Below are 17,179 nucleotides of genomic sequence, written 5' to 3'. Positions count from 1 at the left end.
TGAGCACGAATGTGACGTAATGAGAACTGGTTCTTTAAGAGGAGAAATGAAATGTAGCACTGATGAAGACTGTTTATCTTCATGATAAACTTACCACCTTCTGATAAAGACATTATCTTCCATTGAGAGTGACTAGAAATAATGGACTTAATTCAGACCAGGGAAGGCAAATCAAGAATGTCTTGCGTTCCTCAAGGAATACAATATGTTTTTAAGGACTTTTATTTTTATTTTGCTAAAGAAGTATCATTGAAGTTATATTTGAAATTGAAAATTGTGACCTGCTGTTTAAAAATGAATAAAAAAACGAAGCATGTAGCTGTTAGAGCACCTCAGCAAAATCATAGCATCTTTGAAAACCATATTATTCACAGCAGAGCTGTTTTCAGTTTACATCTCTCCAGTAGCTTTGACAAAAGTCAAGAAGAATCACACAGTTTGACCAGTAGCTGTGTTTGTGATTTGTCTGAGCAAATAACTCCTCTTTGTTCAGCTAATCAGTTGCATTCTTTGCTTGATTGGCCTGATGGAACTAATGTAGCAAAATTCCAGCCTTTCAGTGGTAAATCACACAGTTCAAAGAATAACATGAATTCAGTTTGATTCTTCATGGCAAATAAATTTCATTTCCACTATTTGAGCATTGGTGTAATCTGTATGTTTTTTCAAGCATTTTCACAAGTGAAGCAGTGTTACTACCTGCTTTGCAAAAATTGAACACAAAAAAGGCTATTTGAGAAAATTAATTAAAAAAAAAAAGAAGATCAGTGCTGTATTTGCAAAAATTGAACACAAAAAAGGCTATTTGAGAAAATTAATAAAAAAAAAAAGATCAGTGCTGTGTCTTGTGGTATATTTTTATGCAGGATTTACTAAATCGTCAAATTAATGAATATTTTTGAGAAGGCGCTTTTATCTTAATCACAGATGAAGGTGACATCTAATATTTGCTTGGTTTCCAGGAATGGCAGTGTGCACAGTCCAAAGGATGCTTCTACTTAGAAGAAGATGGTGAAATCATTAGTCACAAGTACAGGTTGCACTTACCTCAAAGGTCTGCAGTATGTATTACCATCAAGCCTTTAAACCTTCGTCAGGTAGAAGGTGAGTGTATTTCTATTTCTTTGGAGAATTTTCCTCTATAAAAATATTTTCTCTCCTCCTGCTGATACGTCTCTCCCTTTCTCACTTTCAATACGATATTTTGTGATATTGCAATACAGCAATATTTTTCTCTAGACAGAATCCTATTGAAAATATAACTTCACTTGTTAGACTGTATTTTCTCCTATTTCTTTGGAGAATTTTCCTCTATAAAATTATTTTCTCTCCTCCTGCTGATAACGTCTCTCCCTTTCTCACTTTCAATACTTTGTGTCATTTTGTGCTCCCTGCCTGGGCAGTGAATATCAGGTGAGTCCATTACGCTTCTCTTCGTAGTCAGGCGACTTCTTTGATTATTTTTGGCCTTAGATTTGTGAAGTTTCTTACTACAAAATGGAAATGTTTGCACTGTTTGCAGTATCTCTCTTTAAGGTGTTGATGTATTTTGTGCGAAACGCCACCACAAAACTCACTGAATATTGTCTGAAAGATCTTGTGTTCTTTGATTGTGAATCTTCTCTGAGAAATTTATATCTTAGTTTGCCCATTTTCATTTTAAGAATGAAGCCCAGCATTAGGCCACCTGAGATCAGCCTTGTGCTCCATTTTTTCCAAACACTATTGGCTTTGCTCTCTCTGGTGATTTATGAAGGGGCTTTATCTATTGGCTATATTGGAATTATTTTTTTCCCAAGTAGATTATTTCCTCTTTAATCTCATGAAAGAGGAGCCATTAGAGCCCAAAGATGTTTTAGATTCATCTGCACTGGCTATTGTGCCACAGGCTGGTAATTGATTCTGATTGAGCTTGGTGATAAAAACTTCACTGCTGGTAATTTTTGGAAAGTTGTCATTTTCCAGTTACTACCTGTTTGAGATGAGAAGTTGATCAACAAACTTCTAATGGTGAGGAAAAGCGATCTGATACTAATAGATTAGATTTGAGTAACAGGATGTCTCAGTGTTCTGCTCGTAACTTTCCTTTTTCCATGTGGCACCCTCTTAAACTGTGCCTTAGAATAGTTCTGCTGCAGAATTGTCCAGGCATTCTGTGGAACCAAAAGAGTATTTACTTAAAAAAATAAAATTCTATTTTTGCACAATATCATTGTCCTGTATGTAGAAATATCTTTTTGTTGTGAAATATCTGTTTTGTTGTGAAGAGGAAGGCATAATACTGGTATGTAAGGAAAGGATTCATGTCAGCAAAGCAATTACCTTTTTATGAGAAATCAAAAATATCTTCAAATTTTTAACGAAGTTGTGTGGTGTGTAGCCACTCTTTGGTAATCTGGACTCCTAACTGTTGAAAAATTAAGCCCCTATATGCATGGGTTTGCTTGCTCTGATTAACTTGAAGACCACTTAATAGCTCATTGATTGATTGCCCTTAGGAGCTGAGCAGCTACAAGAAATCAAAGAGAGTCAAATGACATCTGTTCAACATTGGTGGCATTTGAATCTAAGACCAGGCCTCCATTCCAACCCAACCCAAAACAAATCACACATGATCAGACAAACAAATTATGCGTGATGCTATGCGGGAGGATCTTGCTATTTAAATCTTAAAAATGATTGAAATTTATACTTCTGAGATTTACATCTTTTGGTATCACTAGCTTTTGCACGTAATCTGGGTTTCCAGTCAAGCTGAGTTTAACAGTATTTTACAGAACATCGGATGAGAATATAATACAATTTTGCTAGCATCCTTAATTGCAAATATCTAGGAGCCTTAGTATAAAGAAAAGTGAGAAATAATAATGTTGTTCTAATGGCAGAAGACAATGAAATTAGCTTCCTTAACTAGCAAGGGTTTTAATATTTGAACTATTTAAAGTAATCATTACCTGTAAGACAAACACAAGAACAATTTATCTGATCAGCCTAAACAGGATGGGAGTCCCAGTAGCGTATAATGGATCCTTTTTTTACCTTCTTACATTAGCAGGGATCTACATTATAAATACCATGGAAATATCTACTTTGGGGGTCAAAGAAAAACAATTTTGTGCCAATATTAAGCATTTGTGTTGGGAATGTTTTTCTTTTTAGGAAAATCTTGTCATTGGTTGTCAGTGGATACAGCTTTGTATATTCTGAAGGAAAATGAAACTCAAGAAAATCTACAGCTTGTGAGCTTCACTGAACAACAAAACAAAGAGGTTAGATATTTTTGTTGTATTCCTATTTTAATTCTTCTGTCTTTAGTGTATGTATTAATGCTGCATGGGTGAATTCCCAGGTGTTCAGAAGGAAATCAAACTGTAATTAATCAGACTAGAGGAAAGAAGAAACCCTTTTCTGTGCATGTTCCCTTTCAAAACTGATGGAATTTATGCAAGGTAGGATATAATGCTGTCTTAGTTGTGCCCTTTGGATGGGCTGAATTGCAAACCGCTTGTATAGAAGTTTAATTAAACTCATTTAATTAACCTCATCCTGTGGTGCATTGGCAAGTATTGCTGAGTTGCTGGTCATCTGTACAGATACTCTGTGGAAACTCACCTGTATTCCATATATTTCAAAGGTAAAATTTGTTAAAATTCTTTTAATTTTCTTTCTCCTTGCCATATGTACGATTTTGAACTTCATAGTGCACAAAATAGTCTTATCCTATGGCAGAAATAAGGGAGGAGAAATGGCAGCATTAAGTTACTTCCCCCTTCCAAGCCACAGGGAACTCGGTTTGTTTCTTAAAGCCTAAGTCACTTGTGATTTTTTACATCAGAGGTTTTTGTTGCTAGTTTGAAAAAAGCTAATAAATCAAGGAGGAAATTGAAAACTCCGTGGGTTTTGTCAGCCTGCTTCGGGCTGCTTTTGTTTTAATGTTTAACAGTTAAAGAATGTTACAAAACTAAAAAATTATAGGACTGTTATTAGACACTTCCAGTAATGACTCTTCTCCCCACATCTCTGGTCCTGGATGTTTCTCTAATTTTTATTATAACCAAGAGATTCACTAGTTTTTGTGTCTTTAACATGGCATGACACAGCATCTCGCTGCAGTCATGTTTTCTTTAAGTAAAGAACTTAGCATTACCAGTGTTTTCAAGTAATTAATCCCTTTTGTATGAATATTACAAGTAATAGAGAAAGGTATCATTTGAGAAGTAACTTACAAACTTGTCTGTCTTCTTTTAAGAGTAGGTGTTTGGATGGAAAGGGGAGCTTGGATCAGGTGTTTACTGGCTACTCCCGTTCACAACAGGCTGTAGGTTGAAGAAGGTAAAAACACAAGTTACTGGAGAGGCAAAACTGGTGTATAGAGGGGAAGATGGAGAACTGGTTCTAACCAAAGAGTTCCGGTGAGTCATATTCCCAAAGAGATGTGGTAGCTATTATAAAAGTGTGTGCTCCAAATAACAGCTAGCTTTTTAAAAAATGTATTTTACTAAAGTACTATTTATAAGGAATATTCTCAAATAGACTGAATAGTTATTGACAATACTAAACTAAAGGAAACAATTATTTGGAAATAGTTCTGCCTCTTTCATCTTTTAGAGCGGCTTTATTGGATATATTTGAAACAATTGATTTGGATGGAAATGGCCTTCTGAGTTTGGAGGAATACAATTTCTTTGAACTGAGAACCAGTGGTGAGAAATGTGATGAGGATGCATGGGCTGTGTGCAAGGGTGAGTTCATTAGTGCTATCAGTCTACTTGCAAGCTCTTGTTTATAGCATCCTACTATGTATATGGTATAGAAGAACTGAGCATTTGTAGCCTTTACCCAAAAACACATGTAGTTATTGTTCTCTTCTCCCCTTATTTTTCTTTTCTCTTCTTCCCTTTTCCAGTGTCTTGTTCACTGTTTTGCTTCATTCTGTTTTCTGTGCCACTGACCTGCTAAGAAATTTCCTTCCATTGCTAATTGCAAAGTATTGTAGGTGGAAGACTTTATAGCTGCCAAAAACTAGAGGTTTTCTAATCATGGATCATATGGTGAATTAAGCTGTAACAGGTATTTGTTTAATCAATCTCCTTTTTGCAGATTAAGCTTTCATATCTCAGTGTTGAGAGGGACATTTAATTATTGTGTAGATGAGGCTTTAAAAATGGCATCTAGAGCTTATGATGATTGTTGAGAAAATTATACATTAGAAAACTATACATGTTCTTCAGATGTAAGCAGTTTTTCATTAAAAATCTTTTGGCAATTAATATATGGTGTCAGTTTGTCCATATCACACTATATGACAGCGTGAGATTCTGAGACTTCCGTGAGTGAGATGAGGAAGCTGACAGACAATTAAGACACTTCCAGCTGTGCTTTGTTTTCTATCTGCTGATTCATCTCATCAGTGTTCCTGGGCACCGTGCCAGCTTGCAGGAGCAGTATTAGGCCACAAACTTTGATTTTTTTGAAGAAAAAGGGAATTCTGTGGCATTGCTTTAAGCTTGCAAAGGCCTTGAGAATACACAGATTTATCTGGTAACAGGGTTCAGAGAATGCAACCACTGGTAAATGTGAGGCTGCCCTAATGATACAGTGCATGAAAGCATGACTTTTGAAACGTGGGGATTTTAGCTGCAGTGAGTGGGCAAATGGGAAATTTAGAAGCCATTGTATGAAAAGTAGAAGTTTCTATAAGAAATACAGTTTTTCTGCAACTTATTTCTGAAATGCCAGTATGGCATGTCATTATCTATCGGTCCATGTCATGTTGGTGTCTGTGGTAGGCTATGACACGTTGCCTAATTTGGGCCAAAACACTTCAAATCTGTTTCTACGGTCCTACTGTGTTTCTCCCCAAAACACTCTAATAAGATATTGGACTTTTTCCTGAATGATGGAAAGGTCATACAAAAATACTTTTCTATAAATGAGTTTCTTGTCTCTTTCATCCCTGTGTGTGTAGTTCCACACTTGATGACTTTGTCTGTGTTACACTCTGTGCGCTGGTCTCAACATGAGCAGCCTGTGTGAAGTGTACAAGAGAGGAAAGAAACACTTGATGACTTTGTCTGTGTTACACTCTGTGCGCTGGTCTCAACATGAGCAGCAGGGGTGGATGCCTTGGGAAGTGTACAAGAGAGGAAAGAGGAGAATATGGTGAATGTTTTACCAGGTCATTAATCAGTTGAAGGGTTCAGACGAATGTCATAAATCTTGACACCAAAGTTCAAGCCATTTATTATAGCATCTGTACCCTCAGATAGATTTATTAAATTGGTAATCCCTTTTTAATAATATATAGTAAAGATTTAGCATTGTTATGAAGATGAGAAAACCATTTTTAAAAATCTCTGACACAAGGACATTTCAATTATGTGTTTGCTGACATTAGAGTGGTCGATCTATGATATTCTATCAAGAGAGGGGTGTTAGGATTACTGGCATTTTATTGCTTTTTAGGAACTAAGTAAATCATTTATATATCAAGGACCTCAAGCACTAAGGGTGCTGGCCCCAGCAGACTTTAATTTCCCATTCCTAATATACACCATACTGCCAGTCTCAGCCACAACAGACACTGCTAGTGAAAAAGAATCAATATGAACTCTGGTTTGAAATCTCACCCTCTTTTGTGTTGTACAAGGGACCAGCTGTTTCGAGTCATTATCTAAAATCCATAGGGACACTGCAAAGAGCGTGTCTCTGGTCAAGGACATTCTTTCCCAAATAATATTGGAGAACCTGAAGCTGCAAAATGACTCCATCTTTTAAACCTTGTTAACATAGAGAGAACAGATATTTAAGTGTTACCTTATATTTCTTTTTAAACAGAGAATTTTGATATGAAGAAGAATGAACTAACAAGACAAGGATTTATGGATTTGAATCTCATGGAAGCCAATGACCGTGAAGGGGATCCTAGTGACCTTTGGGTCACTTTATTGTCTCTGGGCTACAATAAAGCATTAGAAATGACAGAGGTATGGTAGCCATATCACAAAAAATAACTGCTTCACATCCAACTTGCTGCACGTGTTTAACTGCAGTACTGTCTCTGTCTGTCATAAATTGATTTCAGTAGGTTACTGATCCAGTCCAAATGTTTAGTAGAGGGTTTACACTGTGACTTTCAGTCACTGTGGTATCCTGTTTCTTAGGATAACACTGACACTGTTGTAAGAGGAAGTTTGCTTTTTGCTTTAGAGAAAAGACAGTACTTCGTGGGGTTGTAGAGGAAGGAGTCTTGGGTTATACCTGTTGAAAGAATTCATGCACCTCACTGGTGGGAAATGGTAAGAAGACAGTGATGGTAAACTGTGACCTCTCAGCAAACTTACAAAATGCAGGATTTGCTCTGCTTCAAAAAGTCATTTTCCTGGTCCAAGCTGCAACAGAAGCAGATAAGGAGAAGATAACTCTTTTACCACATAATTCAGAATTCTTAATTTCCAGACACAGCTATTTCTGTTACTGTTGCCTTTCACTGAAGGTGTTCAATATAAAATTTTAATGAAAGAGCTTCTGGTGGCACACTTTTTGCTTTACAGAACCAGGGATTATTTCTCTAATGTTTCTGTGTTTTTACAGATTTGGTTTTTTCCCCAGAAACTGGTGTTAATAGTTCTCACTAAAGAAAGAGTATATCCATAGTGAATAGAAAAGAAATTATGAAAAAAATAAAGAAAATATTAAATATGCAGATAATCTCATCATTTAACTTTCATTGCCAAGAAAAACTGATTTTTTTTTTTTATCGTAGTCTAATTGTTTCTTTAATTTTTGTTAAACTAAATCATGTCGATGTGGTCATCATATAAAAATACATGTGCATCCAACAAATATATACAAAACCAAAAATACTCAGTAAGGTAGAGAGAGTTCAGTTGTCTCTCAGTGAAAATATTGAGATCAAGTGAATGATTTCTTAATGAATAGCACTTTCTCCTTTTCCTGTGGATTGGGTTTGCAGCGCTACAAAACTGTCTTTCTGCATTTCAGACGTAAGAGGGAGCTATTCTCTAAGAAAGAAGATTTTGGGGAGGTTTTTCTCAAGTTTGAAATTTCTTATAGGTGTTTTGTACCTTCTACTGGCTGTGGTTTGCACCCATAGTTTTTGCTTTCCAAAGGACAGTATAGTTCTCCGAATGCTTTTAGTTGTTTGTCTAAAAATGTATATCTACTTAACCCTTTAATTCCTAGATTTCAGATGATTTAAGAGATTGGTATTTCAGGAGCACTGGGCCTCTAACAAGTCAAAGACAGAAATCCTACTGGATTCCAATAGCCATTTGAAAGAAACTGAGCTGCTGTTACTGAGTCTAAGAAAATGCAAACTCCTGGTTGTTACTTGTACTAATCTTAGCCAAGATACTGTAAGAGCAGAGCGCTTAATGCAGCATTGCAGATATTTTACATCTGTATGAAGTGGCACAAATAGCAAGACTGTGACAAGTAAAGGAGATGAGTTTATTTCAGACACTGAAATACATTCATATTTCATCTTAATTCCTGAACGTTTTGCTATCCAAGGAAGGGTTTGCTATGTTGGAGCCAAATGTGCCAAACTGCATATCTAGTGTACTGTGACTGGCAGAAAAAGCATTTGTTTGTCCTGAGCTTTCATTTGGTTTAAAAGATTGCCATGGCTCTCACATTGTGAGTATTTAATACTCAGTGACATACTTATATTTGGATAATTCAGAACATATATGACAACACTTAGGAGCTGTGGATGAAAATCTGAGGGGAAAAACTGGAGTTAAAGTGATGATAAAACTTCTTTTCTCCATTGCAGGCGTGCCCTTTTGTCATTGGCATCTATGCAGAAAAATGCAAACCCAGAATTAAAGCCATATATCTGGAGGCAGGCGGCTGGCAACTCAACAGGGCTATTTGCAAGTCTGTTGTTAATAAAGGAGAGGCCAAAGTAATGGATGGCTGTGAAAACATCATCATCTACACCTACAAAGCGGGCAGGAGAATCACTTCTGTTATTGAAAATAAGGTATGGCATCAGATTGCCTTAAGGTACTTCATGTTCATGTCTATTATTATTGTTCTTCTTACTTCCTTGTGTGATTTTTGAGAATTATATTTTCAGATATCAAGTTTCTGTATGTAATTAATCTTAAAAAAACAATAAAGCCTGATACAAAGCTCTTTTTGAGATATGACTTGGACTTCAAAAGAGCTTGGATCAGTGTTCTTGGAAAGGTCAGCTTATTATAATGAGGCAAGCAGGTTTTACTATCACATAGAATCTAAATATTTGCTTGTGTTCACATTCCAATTTTTCAATATTTTGATAATTATTGGAGAAATAATATGTTCATGATACCACAAAACAAATACTAAGAACAGGAAATACAATTACAGGAAGAGCAGAGACTACAGCATTTGCATTATTTAGTATTTTCAGTGTGTATAAGGAAGTGAAAGAGCAGTGACTTGCATTGATTGTGCTTTATAAGTGCATTAGGGATGAATTGTTAACAGGCTAGTTTTACAGGTTTGCTTTCTTACTAATCCAAGCTAAGAATTGTAAATCCAAGCAAAAGTAGTTGGAAGTCATTAGAAGCAGAAGATTTGAACCTTTTTGCATAGATCCTAATGATCATGCTGTTCATTCGCAGTTTCATTTATATTGGGAACAGTGAGGAAATAAATCCTAATAAATGCTAAACTTAAGATTCTTTAAATCTTAAAAAAAGTAGTTGGAAGTCATTAGAAGCAGAAGTTTTAAACCTTTTTGCATAGATCCTAATGAACATGCTGTTCATTCTCAGTTTCATTTATATTGGGAACCGTGAGGAAATAAATTCAGTGTAGTAAGATGCTAAACTTAAGATTCTTTAAATCTTGAGAGACCACAGCAAGAAGTACATTTTTAAAAGGACAAACATGCAAAAGGGGGTGGGTTGGTGGACTAATATTAGGACTGAATGCTGAGGCTCCTTGGAACTACAGGTTTAGATCTGCACTTCGCCCTTTAGGGTGGATATCCTGGAGTTATTTATATGTTTGGGGATATGTCAGAGAGGAAGATGAGGTCTGTACTGAGGCAACTGGATGCTGTCTGATTAAAATCACTGACCGCTGCCATTTATACCAGTTAGGTTTCATAAATACCTCTGTTCTGCATCGAAGCAAATACTTGCACTTCTCTGAAAATCTCATTAGAATTTGTAGACCGGAGACTTTTTTTGTACTGTAAATATCTGGAAAGAAATAATAAAAGACAGTTTCATGCGTCTGTCATCTTCTAAGCTTCCCGCAGTGCGAGCAGCCTGATTATATCTTCAGTTATTGTACTGATGATTTCAATAGAAATAATTGTTTCTTTGTTATTTCTGTAATTAAATTAAGGAAATATGCGAGTTCCTGAGGGATTCTGTTTTAGTCTTGTATATGCATTTAATCAGTGGGGAGAGAAAGGTGCCCGTCTTCTAACCCTCCCTAGTCAGAGAGATTAAAAGACTCAAAATTAGCTCATACAGAACCTCAAATTTGACATGCAAAAGGGGGTGGGTTGGTGGACTAATATTAGGACTGAATGCTGAGGCTCCTTGGAACTCCGGGTTTAGATCTGCACTTCGCCCTTTAGGGTGGATATCCTGGAGTTATTTATATGTTTGGGGATATGTCAGAGAGGAAGGTGAGGTCTGTACTGAGGCAACTGGATGCTGTCTGATTAAAATCACTGACCGCTGCCATTTATACCAGTTAGGTTTCATAAATACCTCTGTTCTGCATCGAAGCAAATACTTGCACTTCTCTGAAAATCTCATTAGAATTTGTAGACCGGAGACTTTTTTTGTACTGTAAATATCTGGAAAGAAATAATAAAAGACAGTTTCATGCGTCTGTCATCTTCTAAGCTTCCCGCAGTGCGAGCAGCCTGATTATATCTTCAGTTATTGTACTGATGATTTCAATAGAAATAATTGTTTCTTTGTTATTTCTGTAATTAAATTAAGGAAATATGCGAGTTCCTGAGGGATTCTGTTTTAGTCTTGTATATGCATTTAATCAGTGGGGAGAGAAAGGTGCCCGTCTTCTAACCCTCCCTAGTCAGAGAGATTAAAAGACTCAAAATTAGCTCATACAGAACCTCAAATTTGGAGAGTAAGCAGTACCAAATCTATTGTCTGCCCATTTGTGTGCCAAAAGAAATAGTGAGGCATTTCTTACCATCCAAAGCACAAACTGACTATAATATACCCTCTGTGCTAGGTGAGTATCTGTGACCTTCTTCCTGTTGCCATAAGGATCTTCCTGTACAGATAATTTTTTCCTTTGCCTTTATCTCACTGCCCTGTAGAAATTCACCACTCTGATGCCAGAGCAGCAAGAGCAGAATTATAAGGTGCTTAACACTAGATTGTCTTTACGTTTCTACAATACCTAATTAAAAAAATTACTGTATTTGGACTCTATTGTCCACAAACCCTTTGTAGTGTGAGCATCAGAGATAGCTTTTTTTTTTTTTAAATATATTTTTTAGGTCAGTCCTTACCAGTCTAATATCAGCTTCTTTGCTGCATGAGGCTGATTGTATAAAGTAACTGTGTTTCTATTCCATTTCTCAATAGAGAGAGATTGTTAGATTGTTGGATAGCATTGTCTGAGAATCAAACATTTCCCAGCATTTCTGTCAATTTGAGATTTATCTAAAGACAACTGAATGAGGAGGTACAGTAGCACATTCTTAGGTTTTCTGTCTTAATATTGCTCGGGATAAACTGGTGGTTGAAGAATTTTCTGTTACCCAAGCTGTCAGTTTTATATACTGGATCCTTCTTGCATAGCTTTAGCAAGAGGTGTTCTTTAAATGATGATACTTATATTAATTTCATAGAATCATAGAATGATTAGACTTGTCTGTCTGAATATTGCTGGGGATAAACTGGTGGTTGAAGAATTTTCTGTTACCCAAGCTGTCAGTTTTATATACTGGATCCTTCTTGCATAGCTTTAGCAAGAGGTGTTCTTTAAATGATTATACTTATATTAATTTCATAGAATCGTAGAATGATTAGACTTGGAAAGGACCTTAAAGATCATCCAGTTTTAACCTCCCTGCCATAGGCGGGGACACCTCTTACCAGAGGACCTTAAAGATCATCCAGTTTCAACCTCCGTGCCATAGGCGGGGACACCTCCCACCAGACCAGGTTGGATCGGGCTTGGAGTGAAGAAATAATAAAAGACAGTTTCATGCGTCTGTCATCTTCTAAGCTTCCCGCAGTGCAAGCAGCCTGATTATATCTTCAGTTATTGTACTGATGATTTCAATAGAAATAATTGTTTCTTTGTTATTTCTGTAATTAAATTAAGGAAATATGCGAGTTCCTGAGGGATTCTGTTTTAGTCTTGTATATGCATTTAATCAGTGGGGAGAGAAAGGTGCCCGTCTTCTAACCCTCCCTAGTCAGAGAGATTAAAAGACTCAAAATTAGCTCATACAGAACCTCAAATTTGGAGAGTAAGCAGTACCAAATCTATTGTCTGCCCATTTGTGTGCCAAAAGAAATAGTGAGGCATTTCTTACCATCCAAAGCACAAACTGACTATAATATACCCTCTGTGCTAGGTGAGTATCTGTGACCTTCTTCCTGTTGCCATAAGGATCTTCCTGTACAGATAATTTTTTCCTTCTCCTTTATCTCACTGCCCTGTAGAAATTCACCACTCTGATGCCAGAGCAGCAAGAGCAGAATTATAAGGTGCTTAACACTAGATTGTCTTTACGTTTCTACAATACCTAATTAAAAAAATTACTGTATTTGGACTCTATTGTCCACAAACCCTTTGTAGTGTGAGCATCAGAGATAGCTTTTTTTTTTTTTAAATATATTTTTTAGGTCAGTCCTTACCAGTCTAATAGCAGCTTCTTTGCTGCATGAGGCTGATTGTGTAAAGTAACTGTGTTTCTATTCCATTTCTCAATAGAGAGAGATGGTTAGATTGTTGGATGGCATTGTCTGAGAATCAAACATTTCCCAGCATTTCTGTCAATTTGAGATTTATCTAAAGACAACTGAATGAGGAGGTACAGTAGCACATTCTTAGGTTTTCTGTCTTAATATTGCTCGGGATAAACTGGTGGTTGAAGAATTTTCTGTTACCCAAGCTGTCAGTTTTATATACTGGATCCTTCTTGCATAGCTTTAGCAAGAGGTGTTCTTTAAATGATGATACTTATATTAATTTCATAGAATCATAGAATGATTAGACTTGTAAAGGACCTTAAAGATCATCCAGTTTCAACCTCCGTGCCATAGGCGGGGACACCTCCCACCAGACCAGGTTGGATCGGGCTTGGAGTAACCTGGCCTTGAACCCCTCCAGGGATGGGGCAGCCACAGCTTCTCTGGGCAACCTGGGCCAGGCTCTCACCACCCTCACAGCCAAGAAGTTCCTCTCCACATCTCAGCTCCATCTCTCCTCTTTCAGTGTCCAACCCTTCCCCGTCCTCCTAGGGCTCCCCTCCCTCATCCAGAGTCCCTCCCCAGCTTTCCTGGAGCCCCCCTTCTTTAGGGACTGGAAGGGGCTGGAAGGTCTCCCCGGAGCCTTCTCTTCTCCAGGCTGAACCCCCCCAACTCTCTCAGCCTGTCCTCCCAGCAGAGAGGATCCAGCCCTCCCAGCATCTCCATGACCTCCTCCGGCCCCGCTCCAACAGCTCCATGTCCTTCTGATGTTGGTGTCCCCAGAGCTGGAGGCAGCACTGGGGGGGATGTCTCCAGAGCGGAGCAGAGGGGCAGAATCCCGTCCCTCACCCTGCTGGCCACGCTGCTGAGGATGTAGCAGAGGGGCAGAATCCCGTCCCTCACCCTTCTGGCCACACTGCTGAGGATGTAGCCCAGGGTGCAGGGGGCTTCCTGGGCTGACAGGGCACATTGCCAGCTTGTGTGGAGCTTCTTATCCACCAACACCCCCAAGTCCTTCTCCTCAGGGCTGCTCACAATCCTTTCTCTGCCTAACCTGTATTTGTGCTTGGGATTGCCCCAACCCAGGTGCAGGACCTTGCACTTGGCCTGGTTGAACTTCACGACATTTGCACGGGCCCACCTCTCCAGCCTGTCCAGGTCCCTCTGGATGGCATCCTTTCCCTGAGGTGTGTCGACCGCTCCACACAGCTTGGTGTCATCAGCAAATTTTCTGAGGGTGCCCTCAATCCCTCTGTCTGTGTCTCTGACAAAAATGTTGAACGGTGCCAGTCCCAGCACTTACCCTTGAGGAACACCATTTGTCACTTTTTACTGCTTAGACACAGAGCTGTTGACCACATCCATCCAATTACTTTTCCATCAAGTTTTCCATCCATCAAATCCATGTCTCTCCAATTTAGAGACAAGGATGTCATGCAGGACAGTGTCAAGTGCTTTGCACAAGTCCAGGTATATGACATCAGTTGCTCTTCCCTTAGCCCCCAATGCTGTAACTCCATCGTAGAAGGCCACCAGATTTGTCAGGCATTATTTGCCCTCAGTGAAGCCATGTTGGCTGCCACCAGTCACCCCCTTATTTTCCATGTGCCTTAGCATAGTCTCCAGGAGGATCTGCTCCATGATCTTGATGGGCACAGAGGTGAGACTGACCAATGGCCAATTTAGTAAAATATTTAATATTTTTCTATAAAAAGAAGTCTTCAGAAATGGCCTGTAGGGGATGTTGCAAGCCCAAATTGTCCAGTGACACTTCTCCAAACCACTATCCTCACCTCTAGTGAGCAGTTCAAGGACATGAGACAAATATTTTCATTGTACTTAAAATCTAGTATGAATTTGTCCAGTCACCTCATGAAACTATGTAAACTATTAGAATCTGTGGCAAATAGTTTTCTCACTAAATGATGTTCCCAAGTTGCATCTTCGTAAGCACTTGAGTTATTTCAACGAGTCTTAAATTACTTTTGATAATGGATTTGGGCTCTGGTGGTGCTGAGGTACATATGAAGCTGTTACTCTTCAAAGAGAATAGACATCAGCATCTTTAAAGTGTTTCTATCTTGTAAAATAGCAAAATCAGAGGAAGTAAGAGGGATGTGTAGTTGTTACATAAAGAGCAGCCCCTTAACCATTAAGAGTAATGGGTTCCTCCGTGTCTTTCCACCTGCAGTCTGACAACAAAGTGATTATTCACGTCAACAACGAGCAGAGTAAGAACTGCCTGAGTAACCGGGGACTGACTGTTTTTGCTGTAGAAGTGGCACCAAAGTCCATGATGGTAAGATTTTTATTGTTCAGCCCACTTAAAATCTAAGCAAAAAGGAAAAATCATATGACATCTGTACAGTTTCCTTCTGCAGGTCTTTTATCGTGATAATGAACCTGTGGATAGTGGCATCTTCCTCACCAGTGGAGATGAGATATATTCCTTCTGCAGGTCTTTTATCGTGATAATGAACCTGTGGAGATGAGATACAGTTCTTGGTGTTTCAAAGCTGTGTGTGTACTTGATGTAGCCGTGTTTCCCTGTGCAAATTGCTATAAAACTCCATAGCTGTTCAGTTTTTCATCCTGTGCCTGTTTGTTGTCCATTCAATACATGTACCATTTACTAATATTTTTGAATATTTTTTCTAAGGCTTTCTTTTATTTTCTACCATTTACTAATATTTTTGAATATTTTTTTCTAAGGCTTTCTTTTCTTTTTTCTTTTTTTACTTAGCAAATTTTAATCAGAAATATATTGATATCTGTGAGAAAGAGACCAAGCATGTGCTAGTCAGAAACAAATATATATATTGCAGTCCTTATGCACAGTGTGGCTTTCAGATGGCTAGTTGTGTTTTTTAAACTTGACTTATGGATCATATTTAGCCACAAGGCAATGTGATCTGCTGGTCCCAGTTCCAAAGCTGGGCAGGCTTTAGGGAAATTTCTAAGGGATAGAATGAGATTGAAAATGCATTCTAAATGGTATTTTTCTTCATTCATTTATGAAGAAAATCCAGTTTTTTATTATTCGAAAAGTATGGTCTCTTTCTTTTAAAGGAGAGGCTTCTAATCTATTTTCTATTTCACAGCTTTCCAGTGTGGATGCATTCAAGCCCCTTGTAATGAGGTGCAGTCCTGTGACATGGGCAGGGTTGGGGCCTGTTCTGACATCGCTGCTGACACTTTAGATATCTATACCCTGATCCTGTAAGGTGTTTTATACATTTTAATTTCAGCTTCATTCAGTATAAATCGTAGGCTCGGTGTCCCTCATTAATATTTTGCTGTCATGCAATTAAATTAATTACTAATTTTTGAAAGCAGCTGTCAATATAGATGGTGAATGTTCATCATTTAATGTTAGTGCTGTAAGTGCTGCAACGGTTCATTTTGCTTACACAGCACTTCAGGTAACAGCCACACAGTTCTCCAATAAATGACTGTTTCATCTCTGTTTTCTCTCTTGTACGCAGGTTTCTCAGCACGTGATGCCACTGAACGAGCAGGAAGAATGGGTTTATAATTGTGTGCATTCCCTCTTACGTTAAACATTCCAGCTAGAGAGTCCTTCAGACTAAACCAGGACTTTATTCTGGTAGTTTCTGGACAATTTATAGTCTTTCCCCTCTCAAAAAGCTGGCATGCGTTGGTGCTTCCCAAGGTTTGATTTGTTAAAGCCAATGAATCACTTATTTCTGGTATCACACTTCTGCTAATGGCTTTTAAGAAATGTATAGTGATAACATAGAGATGGAATAACTGTAAGTATGTAATATCCTCTGACAGGCTGTTCCTCATCCGCTGTCTAACCAAATACTTTGACATAAAAACATTGAGACACAGTAAAAATTAGCACTGTTCAGTAACAAGGCTGACAGTTGTCATGTAATTGTGTTTTATAAAGCCTAGTTTTCCTAGGTATGTGCTTATTTTCTGTGACTTGTAAAGTAGTTCCAGCACGTGCTGGAACTGTTTCACTGAGAAAAAATTTGCTTTATTAAATTGGTCTGGTGGGTTCCTAATTAAACACTATTGTAGTTTTGACATGAGACGTATAAAGGGGAGGGGTTAATGATTTTATATTGCCATCTCATAAAGGATTTGGTTTTATTTTTAAAAATTTTATTTGCTTTTTATGTCATTTGATAATACTCATCTTACACTTGTTCTGAATAGTTACTGACTGTTTTTATGCTCTTTTTTATAAATAAAGTCTGCCTTTTAATATGTGA

At 37.8% G+C, this 17,179-nt stretch overlaps 1 protein-coding gene across 1 annotated transcript in view; it reads left to right on the top strand.

Annotated features, from left to right (window-relative positions):
- EFCAB7 (EF-hand calcium binding domain 7) overlaps positions 1 to 17,179 on the top strand; it is a 32,510-nt gene extending 15,331 nt beyond the window's left edge. The window contains exons 8-15 of the mRNA XM_014939505.1: positions 963 to 1,104; positions 3,160 to 3,269; positions 4,255 to 4,412; positions 4,609 to 4,742; positions 6,838 to 6,986; positions 8,801 to 9,010; positions 15,127 to 15,234; positions 16,421 to 17,179. Coding sequence (XP_014794991.1) covers positions 963 to 1,104; positions 3,160 to 3,269; positions 4,255 to 4,412; positions 4,609 to 4,742; positions 6,838 to 6,986; positions 8,801 to 9,010; positions 15,127 to 15,234; positions 16,421 to 16,495 — 1,086 coding nt within the window. The 3' untranslated portion in view covers positions 16,496 to 17,179. The remainder of the gene's footprint in view (positions 1 to 962; positions 1,105 to 3,159; positions 3,270 to 4,254; positions 4,413 to 4,608; positions 4,743 to 6,837; positions 6,987 to 8,800; positions 9,011 to 15,126; positions 15,235 to 16,420) is intronic.

This window comes from Calidris pugnax, unplaced genomic scaffold (assembly GCF_001431845.1).
Source record: "Calidris pugnax isolate Ruff unplaced genomic scaffold, ASM143184v1 scaffold18, whole genome shotgun sequence".
NCBI classification, from domain to species: Eukaryota; Metazoa; Chordata; class Aves; order Charadriiformes; family Scolopacidae; genus Calidris; species Calidris pugnax.
Note: the sequence above shows the minus strand (reverse complement) of the source record. Positions and strands in the feature narration are given on the sequence as shown.